This window comes from Podarcis vaucheri (assembly GCF_965113315.1).
Source record: "Podarcis vaucheri genome assembly, chromosome: 6".
Taxonomy (NCBI): domain Eukaryota; kingdom Metazoa; phylum Chordata; class Lepidosauria; order Squamata; family Lacertidae; genus Podarcis; species Podarcis vaucheri.
Window position 1 is genome coordinate 84,993,193 of NC_138764.1, and position 13,164 is coordinate 85,006,356.

Here is a 13,164-nt window from a genome sequence, read left to right on the forward strand (position 1 = left end):
ATGAGCCAACAGTGTGACGCGGCAGCTAAAAAAGCCAATGCAATTCTGGGCTGCATCAATAGGAGTATAGCATCTAGATCAAGGGAAGTAATAGTGCCACTGTATTCTGCTCTGGTCAGACCTCACCTGGAGTACTGTGTCCAGTTCTGGGCACCACAGTTCAAGAAGGACACTGACAAACTGGAACGTGTCCAGAGGAGGGCAACCAAAATGGTCAAAGGCCTGGAAACGATGCCTTATGAGGAACGGCTAAGGGAGCTGGGCATGTTTAGCTTGGAGAAGAGGAGGTTAAGGGGTGATATGATAGCCATGTTCAAATATATAAAAGGATGTCACATAGAGGAGGGAGAAAGGTTGTTTTCTGCTGCTCCAGAGAAGCGGACATGGAGCAATGGATCCAAACTACAAGAAAGAAGATTCCACCTAAACATTAGGAAGAACTTCCTGACAGTAAGAGCTGTTCGACAGTGGAATTTGCTGCCAAGGAGTGTGGTGGAGTCTCCTTCTTTGGAGGTCTTTAAGCAGAGGCTTGACAACCATATGTCAGGAGTGCTCTGATGGTGTTTCCTGCTTGGCAGGGGGTTGGACTCGATGGCCCTTGTGGTCTCTTCCAACTCTATGATTCTATGATTCTATTCTACTCTCGCAGGAAGGAAAAGAAAATGAAGTTGTTGCTGCCACAATCAATTGAGTCTGCCAAGGTTGGTGTTACTTTTGTGAAGAATATATTTGTCATTTCCTCTGGCAGTAGTTTCTCTCTAGAAGACGGATGCTGAAGCAAGGGACAAACTGATCCTTTGTAAATGTATGTATGGTAACTGAGGGCTGCCCAGATTGATGGATGGAGGAGAGGGACAGGGTGACAGCTTCTTTGTCTTTCTCATTCCATAGAGAACACAGCAACAGCTTCCATGGTGTCCAAGGCTGCAATCCTGTGCAGTCACATGGGACCTAGTGGGATATACTTATGCATAAACATGCATGCAGTCGGACTGATTATGTGTTGTGGAAGGAAAAAGATGTACTGCCCAAACCCCAATTTCAGACTGTTGTTAACATTAGTAAAGCCTTGCATATAACCAGTGCTTAAAAAAATATGTTTAGGGGTACTCTCATTTTCCTACTCATATTGAAATACTGCCCCTCAATGATGCCAAACTTAGATTCACAAAATGTTTAGGGGTATGCATACCCCTGCATTCCCCCAGAAAAAAGCCTTGCATATAACTGTTCCTTTGAGATATGGCTGCGTAAAATTATAGGTAAAGGTACCCCTGCCCATACGGGCCAGTCGTGTCCGACTCTAGGGTTGCGCGCTCATCTCGCTCAAGAGGCTGGGAGCCAGCGCTGTCCGAAGACACTTCCGGGTCATGTGGCCACCGTGACTAAGCTGCATCTGGCGAGCCAGCACCAGCGCAGCGCACGGAAACGCCATTTACCTTCCCGCTATAAAGCGGTACCTATTTATCTACTTGCACTTAAGGGTGCTTCCGAACTGCTAGGTGGGCAGGAGATGGGACCGAACAACGGGAGCTCACCCCGCCGCGGGGATTCGAACCGCCGAACTTACGATCAGCAAGTCCTAGACACTGAGGTTTTACCCACAGCGCCACCCGCGTTCCTGTACAAATTATACTTCACTGTAAATTGATTCTGCATTCCTCTGCAGTGTGTCCATTTGAAAACTGATGAAGGCAGTTCCAGCCATCAGAGGGGTGTCCACACCTGTCCAATGACATTGCGGATGGGTATATATGAAGACCACAATCACCACTTCCTTCTTCATTCACCTGGGGCATATGCAGGATGGAAAAGTTGTGGTTAAGCTAACCAACGTGAGTGTTTTCAAATGGGTATCAAGTAACCCCACCAACCTTTGTGGACAACAGGATCTAGAATCAATTTAGAGGACGAACATGAATGATCTGGACTGAGGAAAAACTACATTTTTTTGTGCTACAAATGGGTTAGTGTGTACACAGCCTCAGTTGTCACATCTCAGTGTGAAATATATAATTTACCACCAGGCTGGAGAGACTCTGTTCACATTGTTAATAGCACTGAATGACAGACCCCCTGCAAAGATTTGTCTTTCTGCTGGAAATTCTAAAGCGGAACCTGTTTTGCTAAATAAATCAGTTGTTGCAGCTGAATAAACACTGCCTGAGTTCCTCAAACTGAACTCAACTTGATGCAATGCTGCATATAATAGCATTGTATAGCTGTGGACAGACCACCTGCTATGTAAACTGAGAGTTATTTATTAGGCAGATTACTCTTCCCTGCATCTCCATGGGGAGAAAAATGACCATTACATTGCAATCTTACCCACGTCTAGTCAGAAGTAAGTACCATTGAATTCAGTGGGGCTTACTCCCAGGAAAGTAGGGTTATGATGACTACGGAGCCTCACAAAGTTGTATATCATTCGTCTTTGTCTCTATGACCTTTTAAAGACCCCCTCCATCTATTAATTACTTTTCAGGAGAATACAAAGGAAGCTACTGCACACTTGTCCACACACTAATATATATAAAACTTGATTGTAAAAAGCAGTTTACAAAAAGAATAGTTGTTATTATTGATTTAAAACATCATTCCCCTAAGCTGCACCTGGAATAAGGATAATTACTATTACACTTGTGCCTGCAGTACACACTGTTTCATTTTATACAGAAAAGGTCTGATTTTTCTCCCAATCATGTGCTGCCCCTCTGTGGAAAATTGGTGTGCATGCATACATTATTCTGTGTCCTTTCCAACTTTTGTCAATTCTGCTCTGTGCTCTTTGTAGCTTGGTATTTATCATTTTGTGGAATGCATTGAAGTCTGGATGCACCACTGATATTGGCAGGGACATACCTATCTTATTCCTAATACATTTTCCTCACGTTGCATCTGCTTCTGCATAGCCATAGCGCACTGAACAAACATTTTGAGGAAGCAATCCATGAGGACTTCATGCTCTGCGGTTAATGTCCAGTTGAGTAGCCAGATGCCAAAGACAGGAAGAGGAAAATCCAACTGGTGTAGCCTGTCACACAATTAATTGCGCATTGAACATCTCCATCAATGTGGAGATTAGGTTGATGCAAAGGAGAACAGCTGTCAAGAGTAGCATGGAAAAGGGGATTTCAGAAAGTGAAGCTTTTGGGACTTTGCAACTTGGCTAACAAGTTTTTTTCCCACATGCACAAGCTGTTATTTATGTCTTGTTTTTATCTGTATGGGCCTACGGCCGTAATAAACTATTATTATTATTATTATTATTATTATTATTATTATTATTAACTTGGCTAACAACATCTGGGGCCAGGCAGAATAAACCCGCACCTAACAAAAGCCCCTCCTTCCACACAATGATTGCTGCCAATCATTTCGACACATGATTTCGCCCACTCAGGGCCGGCCCTATCATTAAGCAAGAGTGGGCAACTGGGGTGAGGCAACTGCGCAAAGCGAACACTTTTGTGCACACAGCGCCACAGGCAATTGTGCATGTTAAGAGTGCAACCTCTCCTACTCTTCCTTTTAAAAATGCATTTATTTATTTATTAGAGAATCCTGCTCCTCCTATGCATGCTCACTCAACAATAACCTCCACCTAAATCTTAACAGCAGTGAACACCTAAGCGTGACGAAATCAGGCCAGGGGGTATTCAACGCCCTGCGCAGGCGCAGACGGGAGGCGCCTAAAGTGACGGTTAGGACTTGGCTGCACGCGCAGCACGAGAAGGCGCCTGCGCAGTTGCGGAGAGAAAAGGACAGGCCGGCTTGCGGCGGGGCGGGGCCCGAGCGACGCGAGGCTGTGACGCAGCACGTCGGCCGGGCGTCCTCTTGGCCGGCGGTCACCGGCTGGCCGCCCTCTGCAGCGGCGTCGAGTCCTCCTCGGAGCCTTGGCGATGGAGTACATGGACCGCTCGGCGCGCTTCTTGCGCCCTTACCTGGTGCGCGACGCGGCGCGGAGGACGATGCCTTTGGGGCTGCTGGGCCTCATGCTGGGCGGCTGCGTCATCAAGGAGTGGGCGCCGCTGCCGGAGACCTACATGAGCAACAAGCGCAACCTGCTTAACATGTGAGGGGATGTGAGGAGGAGGAGGAGGAGGGGCCTGGCGTTGATTGACAGGGAGGGGAGGGGGCTGAGAGGATGGGGCAGCTTGACATCGGGGGCACTTTAACCTGGGCGGGGGGGGGGAATCTGAAGGGAGGGCAGGGCAGGGGGCGTATCTTACCAGAAGCTGTTGCATGAGGAGGTTGTTGCCCTTCTGCAAATAAGGGTGAGACCCTGTCAGAAAAAGCGGCTTTTGTTTGCCGGGGTTTGATTTTATTAGGGCGAGTAGCAATGTAGCCAGCAATGAAGCAAAAACCAATAAATGCAGTAACCGCTTGCCTAATCCCAGATGTGGAGAAAGCGTGCTGTCTTGATTAAACGGATTATCTTGCTAGGTGTGGCAGGAGCCAGTAATTTTCGTGATGGTAGTGGATTCTCTCCTGGCCACGTGCATTTAGGAAGCTGAGTCCATCTGGCTTTGGCCCTCCAGATGTTGTAGCCCAGCAACCTCTGGAGGGACCAGGGGTTTCCTTTTCATTAGCTTTCCAGGTTTCGGACAAGGGTCTTTTCCAGCCCCACCTGGAGATGGTGCAGATTGAATTTAGGAACTTCTGCATGCATGTGCTCTGCCACTAAACTCCAGCCCAAATTTAGAAGTATTAGCTGGGATGCTCTTGCATATGTCCCTCTTGCTGCAGGTCATTCTTGATCTGTTTCCCAGCTTGCTCCTCCTAGACACTTCTTTGAAGTCTCTCAGCCCCACTCACCTCACAGAGTGTTTGTTGTGGGGGAGGAAGGGAAAGGAGAATGTTAGCCGCTTTGAGACTCCTGAAGGGGAGTGAAAGGCGGGATATCAAATCCAAACTCTTCTTCTTCTTCTTCTTTAGCTTCCTTTGAACTAATTTAATTTCTGAGAAATAGTTCATTTTGAATTTTCAGATTTTGATAAATAAATTTTATTGGGTTTTATTGTGCTAGCCAAAGGCCATGGCAGCATCCAAAGAAAGGAAAGGAAAACAACAACAACCCAACATTCGCTACATATGCAGTAAAGCTATGGTCAGTTTTCAAATTAAACAGGGCACTTCGATTTTCGAGGCTGTTTACAACTTGTACCTATATCAAATGTGGTAGTTTTGTGACCACTCAAGAGTTTTTTAAGGCTTGTACCAGATCCTGGCCACTACTTTAGTGCCTCTTGTGTAGAAGGATCCATGTGTTTGGTACAAGCCTTGTCCAGAAGATTATGAGAATTAACTAGGATGGATTTGGCAATATGCAGATGGTATAATTTTGTAACTTCTCTGAGCACATCTCTCTTACCTCCCTGGAGCTTAGAATATTTCTTTTCAATTTCTCCCTGGCAGGTATTTTGTTAAAGTTGCCTGGGCCTGGACCCTTTGTCTGCTGCTGCCTTTTATCGGCATCACTACCTACCACGTCACCCGGAGCGTTGCGGTGGTGGTTCGACGTCTCAGTGCTTTGCTGGTTGGCACTGCCATTTGGTATTCATGCACTGGGGTGTTCCTGTACATTGAGGACCTCACAGGCAGCTGCTACAAATCTGTGGCCCTTGATGTACCGCTGAAGGAACATCCCAACAAACTACAGTGCCTAAAAGCTGGTGGCTTCTGGAATGGCTTTGACATCTCAGGACACTCCTTCCTTCTCTCATACTGTGCCCTGATTACGATAGAGGAGATGGCCGTGTTGCACATTGTGAACATCTCCCAGAACTCCAGAATGCACACTGTGGTAAATGGCTTTTTCCTGGCCCTGAGTTTCTTGACCATGATTTGGTTGTGGATGTTTTTTACCACGGCTGTGTATTTCCATGACTTCTCCCAAAAGTTATTTGGCACGTTGGCGGGTCTCTTGGCTTGGTATGGAACATACAGGTACTGGTACCTAACTCCTTTGTCTCCTGGACTTCCTCCGGAAAGAACTAGTTGGAGTTCCCGAAAGTCCAACCGTAGCCTATAAAAAAAAGAGTGCCTATGAGTCAGATTTTGTTTTAAAGAAAATTCTTTGCTTGATAACTAATTTTTAAAATAATTATTTTCAGTATATTTAAAGGGAGGAGTTGAAGACAAAATATTTTTTGATTCTGTGTAGAGGTTTGAATTTATTTCCTCATAAAAGGAGGCTGCTGTTGGAGTCCTACTAATCATATGACAGTTAACCTTTTTCACTAATTCAATGACAGCGTTAGTGATTGTGTTGGCAATGAAGTCTAAATTCCTTTAACTGGTGGGGCAGGGGAATGCATTCACAAGGTTGGTTCTTTGGCTATGGAAGAAGCTAACATCTTACACTACACAACAAAATAGAACTTGTTAGAAAAATATTAACAAACAGCAAGGGACAAACCATTGTTGGTTTGGGCAGATTACTGGCTAATGGAGCTCCCTGGACCTGTCCTGGTCATGGCACACCACAATTTTATTTTTTATCATTGCTGTTATACCCCTAAGTCAAGGATAGCTTGATGCAGACAAAGCTTTCTGTTAGTAGCTCCCTGAACCAATATGTTAGGGTGAGGGAGGGCTCTCTACTGAGTCAGTGATAGTTTGAGCCACTTGTGGATTAACAATACAGAAATGTGGCTATAAAACAACTCTTAATTCTGTGAATAAGCATCTATTCCAGCTGTTAGATGCTTTTAGTCTCCAGTTCTGCCAACCCATCCTTTCAGACTACCACAAAATGCATTTCCAGATCATTTTCTTTAGACAAAACAGCTTGCATAATCCAACCTTTGTGTTGGTATTTATTTTTTCCATGTAATTAAAAGCCTTTGAGTATCTTGACGTTTACTACAGTAGCAATGTAATATCCTTGATTATTGCAACACACTTTATATTAGTAAAGCAGGGTGTTGGCTGCAAGATTGCTGCACTCACATTCTTCCCTCTTGCCTTAATCTGTTTAATGCTGTAAGATGTCCACGGTCTGCAGCAGAAAGGCAGTTTGTTCTTTTATGGGGACTAATGTTCTTTTTATATTGATTCCATCAGCTGTTTCTTGGCATTGGGGAAAATTTATAAATGATCTTGTTTCAAATGAAATTTTGTAGATGCTTTATCTGTCCCCCACCCATCAATGACACTAACTTTAAAACACAATCTACTTTTACATAGTTTTACTACATTGCTTGCTTCAGCTCTGTGACGTGGCTGTCTGCTTTGAAGAAGAAATGCAATTATTTTTAATTCTGTTTTTAAACAAACAAACAAACTTGCATCTTAGCAAATGGTACTGCTTTGTACGTTAATACCCAGGGGTCTACTATCCTTCTGGACCAAAGTCTGCAGTCCTGCAATGGAATTTTCAAGAAGTGGTTTGAATCTTCATATTAAGTATATGATGTTTAAGCTACTTAAGGTGGTATACTTAACACTAACAGCTCAATCCTAAACAAATTTACTTGCTTTGTAAGTACCTTCTTTTTTCACAGTACCCGCAAGAATAATTAGATGGAAGTTACTCCAGAAATAATCCAGTGGTGCTTATTTGGATTTTTAGATCCAAAATCCCTTTAGCAGTTTCTGTGCATGAAACTCCAGGATGCTTTAAAAAAATTCTTCCCAAGTTAAAACATGTCTTGCATGAAAGAACATGTAGAATGCAAATGTTCATCTCATTGACTTCTGTGGGGTTGAGATGACTTTTGAAAATATGTCAAATTTAAATGACTTCCAAATGGCAGATTGGGGTTGATACATACCGCAGTATTCTCACGTATAAAAGCAGTTTGGTGCCTTCCTCAGCTGTTTGAATATCCGTCAAGAATAACTTTAATGAATAACTGTAGCAAACAATTAACAGTCAGCAGTTGGACTGAACTAAGATAAAATGACTACAGTTCCCCAAAAGAGAATTGGGAGATGGCTATCTGATGGCATGTGTCATTTAGAGGACATGGAAGCAGCCTCACTTGATTGTATTTTTAAGTTGTCCTGTGGATCCTTCTGGATCAAACATCAGAGTATAATTCAGATATTAATAAATGTGACTTTACGCACACATGAAGGGCAATTTCCATGCCTGTGGGAGCCCTTTTCCCCTGCCAGTGTAATCATGGCAACCATTATTGCTATAACCAGTTTAGCAGCCAAGTTCATGCTGACTTTCCACTCAAGGAAATTAGTCTCCTGAGGATGGTTCAAGGCAGCTTGCGGGTGGTAGAAAAGTGCTAAGTGAGAACAGATCCCAAGTATTATTTGTTTCTTTTGTTGGCATCTTGTAAAAGTTCTATAAGCTGTAAGATTCGGTACATTTATTTTTTATGTAATATTAATGTTTTAGTGTTTTGCATTTATATTATTTTTTAAAAAATACAGCATGCACTGATATATTTCATTGCTATTATTTATCTGCATGCATTTTATTTGTGTGCATACTTTCTGCTGACTGTATGTGCTAAACATTGTCGGTTGCATGGCTGAGTTTCATTACACACAGCATCAGTGTTGGTAGTCAGCAAAAACCCTCCTGTGGTTTATGTTCTCTTTTGTCCTCCATGGAGTAATTATTTGGAATTCACATTCACTTCATATCATATTTTCTTCTTGTCTACTCAGACATGAAGACCTGCTTCAATAGCTATTGACAATGAGCAGAACTATCTAGCAGCCTTCATTATTTATCATTATCTTTATTAAACTGCTATCTCCACTAGCATTAAGTAGAAGTGACTAACCTCTGGCCCCTGCGATGAGTTGGACTCCAACTCCCATCATCTCTGATAATTGGCCTTGCTGGCTGAGGCTGATGGAAGTTGGAGCCCAACAGTGAAGGGCTACAGGTTAGCCACCTCTTCATTAAAGCAGCGTCTTCATCATACATTAAAAAATGTTTATATAGGAGGATTTCATTCCATGTAAAGGATCAGAAGCACCAGAACTAAATATTTTGCTGCATTTCAACCAGCAGCTTGTGCCACAAACAGCTGCTTCTTGTCTTTTTACTGTCTTCAGTGGAGAGCAGATTTGTGGTCCTGTTGACATTGACTCTCTATAAAGCTCTGGGTATCTCATAATTTAGGTTCTTTGGTGCAGATTCATGACTTGGAAGTAAACAAACATACGGTACTTGCATTCTGAGTTGTTGTGCCAAAGCACCTTTAAGCTGCCTTTTCTGAATATGACATGAGTTGAGGCTGCATGCAGCTTGTTTGGCTTTTAAAGCCTATTGACAACTGCTGTTATATAGTTCTGATCTATGAAGAATTTAGAGGTTTTTCCATTGAATTCCTCAGGAGTGGGCTACATCCTAATTTTGCATGGCTCACATTGACAAATATTTGCAGGTTTGGGAATCTTACCTGGTTTAATCAGCTGAAATATGAACCAGCCTTCAAACCATGGCATCATATCCTTTGTTCCAAAGTGGTTAACCATCGTTTCACTGTTAGAATTACATAAGAAATTTATTGTTAACTGAAGATTTTGTGGATTGTTTCCTCCCCTGAAAGGAAGAACAAAGGGGCTACGCACACATTTACAATCCCCATTCACATGTCAGCGTATTAAGCCAAAATAACGATTGGCCAAATGCAGCCATTGTATGCCTAAAATGTAAGTAAGGGATGGGGAACTTGGGACCTTCCACATGTTGGACTACCAGTTCTGTCAGCCTCAGCTACCATGGCCGATGGTCAGGGATGATGGGAGTTGTAGTCCAGCCACATCTGGAGGTCACCAGTTCCTTATGCCTGATGTAGATCATATTGCTTTTTTAGCTTTTAACAACATGCACAAAATATTCTAAATAAAAAATGGTACTTAAAAAATAACACTATATATAATATATAGATACCTTATTGACAATGTATTAAGTAAGTGCCTATTGCAAACCTTTAAAAGAAAAAAAATGGGTTTTGGAAAGGTCATGCTTGCTTGTATGTAGTCATGAGTAGTAATTACTTCTGATTCTAACCACAATTTGGGACTAGGCCCCAGTGATGTAACTGGGATTTACTTGCAAATGTACACATTCAAGATTGCATCATTAAAAGAGCCATGCCATGAGGTAGGCAGGTCACGTGGTTAGTTTTTGGAGAGAAGCACTGGGGTTCAAATAGTTTTTAAAAATAAAAAGCCACGGGGAAGTTAGAATGAATTACGTTGAGATTAACTGCTTCTTTGAGCAAAACGTATGGATTTAAATTATCCAGGCATTTTTTGAGAGTGCCCAGCTTTGGTCTAGTTTTAGTGAACATTTGAACAGCCGCATGATGCTGATTCATCTGGGTGCATTCATGTGAAAATTGCTCATTTGGACAAAATGCAGCATCCCAAAAAACACTCCTGTGAATTGTAACGATTGTTGTACCCTCTGCAGATAACTCTGCCTGGATAGTTCAGGTGAACAAAACATCTTCATTTGTACGGGAGCCTGGGAGTTGCTTCCAGAGCCATCCATGCATTGTAACCATTATACTGGAAGTAGTCTTCAATTTCCTATCTCAAAACAATAGGGCAGCATGGCAGGCAGCTTGATAATACTTACAGCTTTGATCCATATACCGTAATATAAATTGCGGGTGGGGTGGGGAGCTGGTACTCTTCAGGAAGAAATCCCATTTATACATTATTACAGAAGACCTGGCATGAGGAAGGATGTGTGCCCTTTTTTTTTGGTTTGCAGACAACCACCTGATTTGTGAACACACCTAGTCTTGGTATATGGAGCTACAGTATTCACTGGACTGGTGAAATGCTGGATGATTGTTCTCTTGTGTCTTTGCTTGCATTTGAGTCAGATTCCAGCTGGCTTATACTATGCGTTATCCTAATAACAATCTCTGGAATTCAAGGGCACTGAACCTTCTGCCCAATGGTCTGTTTCTTTGTAGGAGGAGGGATACTTAATACAATATAATTCTAACCACTGAAGTATAAATAAATTCGCCCCAGGATCGGAAGGATTTGACATATTTGGCAAAGCAAAAGGCTAGATTTGAAATGGATTTTTGTTAAAGACCTTGTTGCAGATACCTGGGTTTTTTTCCTTTTAAAAGAACTGATGTATTTTGAATGGAATGATGGAAACAGAGCAAGTGTAATCGTGACAATACTGGGCAAAAACAACATTGTCTTGTCTCAATAAAGTTAGTTCAATGTAACTCCTGTCATTTTCATTTGTGCAGAAATTATGAAATGTAAAAAAAGTTTTGAGATTGCAAAATATATCCCACATTCTAATAGCAAGCACATTCTCTTGCTCTTGCTCTTTATGCAGCCAAAATAGCACATTCACTTATAAGAGACATGTTTTTGTAGAAGTGCAAACCATCGGGGGGGGGGGGGGCTAAGCGGAAGATGCCCCCTGCACAAGAAAAACCCAACTCTGGACTAAGTGTGTTGAATGGATATGGAATTTCGACTGACTGGGTTTGGGACCTGAACACAGCAACATTTTGTTGGAAGTCCCACTATTTTGCTTCAAATGTAGTTTATTTTGTAAACATGACACTATATATTAAAGGTGTAACACAGTAACATTTCAATGCCTGCAAGCCCAAAAGCAATTAAGGAAACCCTGTTGAATTAGTCTTACATGCACATGTTTAGCAGGTTGCATATTTTGATTGGCTTTAGTTAATTCGGTAGGTAAGGTTGATAGACAAAATATCCTTCTAGTCATTGAGTAGGCAGTTGAATCTTGTTTGGATTTTCACTGATTTCACTCCCTTTTGTCCCAGTTTATTGGATGTATGAATGTCATACGAAGCAGATGGGTGTCCCTAGATGCACAGCCAAATTTTCTAGGGACAGAAATCTGCTTCTTTTCTCTTTGGGGTATGTTGCTTGATTGAGTGCTGATTGGTGGCCTGGCCTTTTTGGATTGTGTATTATCTGCCTTTGTATTGCATCCCGTAGGAATAAAAGCTTAACATCGCTCAAGCTGGCAGCAGAACATTGAATTGTTCCCTAGAAAAGCAGGAGGCTGCCAGAAAACTAGAACAGGGCACGTTCGGAATGTATGGTGGTTGGAGCGGCTTTCTAAACAGAAGATGCTTAAGCAAACACACAGTTTTTGTCCTTCCTGGAATGTAGTGTGCTGTTAAGGGAGTCAGGAGGGGGTATTGCATGACTCTACAGATTCTCTGGTGATCAGGTTGCTAAAATGGATGAGAATCTTGGATAACCAGAATGCAGTTCAACTGAATTCCACATAAAGGCTCGAGGGGTGGAAAATACCTAAAATGTTAAGATGATTATAATGGTGATTTAATGGATTTGTTAATAAATCAGGCCCCTGAAAAGTCTCTCTGGAAGGTGGGGGCCCTTCCTGAACAATGTGGGTGGGGTGTGAGGCTCAAAATGACTGACAGCTGGGGGAGAGGGTGGAAGAAATCTTCCATGAACTTCCTTAAGTTCACATTGGCTTGGAGATCCCTGCATTGTAGGGGGTTGGACTAGATGACCCTCGGGATTCCTTCCAACTCTACATTTCTATAATGTTTAGAGTGGCATCGAGCAAGTTCCTCTAGGTTTGGATAACCTATGGTCAGCTAATAGGATGTAACCAAAAATGCAAAGGAGTAACTAAGATGGATTTTAAGATCTTTGACTGGATCAGCATTTGCTTGCAGGAAGCATGTTTCTCAGCCATCTACAGAATTGCAAACTGGGTCCCCTCACCCGGCCAAGTTACATTTATGGTACTGGGTTGTTGCAGTGTGGCTGAAACAGCTAAATACTTGATCTAAACATCATTGGTTAATAGACTATGATGTAGAAAACTGTCATCACACATGGACATGTGTGTGTACAAACACATCTGCTTAGTTCCAGCCACCCTAAAAATAGAGATGCAGCTGGTGGTGGATTAGCATGCGCAAAAAAAAAAAATGTGTTTATTTCTGTTCACATGGTGTCTTACATCTTGAAGAGGGGAATAAATGCCTCTGGTCTTGTTACTGCATCTCAAGGTATCAGCATGTGATCCAGTCTGCATGGTGCTCCACACTGTATAGATAAAAAAAGCTTGGTTCTGCACATCTAAAGCTATGAAACATTTTTACCATTTCTCAAACCTTGCCACAAATAGTAGTTCTAAATCTCTTAAACCAGGCTTTCTCAAATTCGGCCCTCCAGATTCCC

The 13,164-nt window shown here is 42.5% G+C and overlaps 1 protein-coding gene across 1 annotated transcript; it reads left to right on the plus strand.

Moving 5' to 3' along the window:
• The first annotated feature begins 3,790 nt into the window (after positions 1-3,790).
• On the plus strand, positions 3,791-11,180 carry FITM2 (fat storage inducing transmembrane protein 2). Its single transcript, XM_082227507.1, has 2 exons — positions 3,791-4,075; positions 5,419-11,180. The coding sequence occupies exons 1-2, from the start codon at positions 3,903-3,905 to the stop codon at positions 6,032-6,034; spliced, it is 789 nt and encodes a 262-aa protein (XP_082083633.1). The 5' UTR covers positions 3,791-3,902; the 3' UTR covers positions 6,035-11,180.
• Positions 11,181-13,164: the final 1,984 nt, after the last annotated feature.

Bases quoted from the DNA above. Each gene is read 5' to 3' on its own strand.
- FITM2 (XM_082227507.1), top strand. From the start codon at position 3,903: ATGGAGTACATGGACCGCTCGGCGCGCTTCTTGCGCCCTTACCTGGTG. The intron at 4,076-5,418 runs GTGAGGGGATGT...TCTCCCTGGCAG, and splicing joins AAGCGCAACCTGCTTAACAT to GTATTTTGTTAAAGTTGCCT.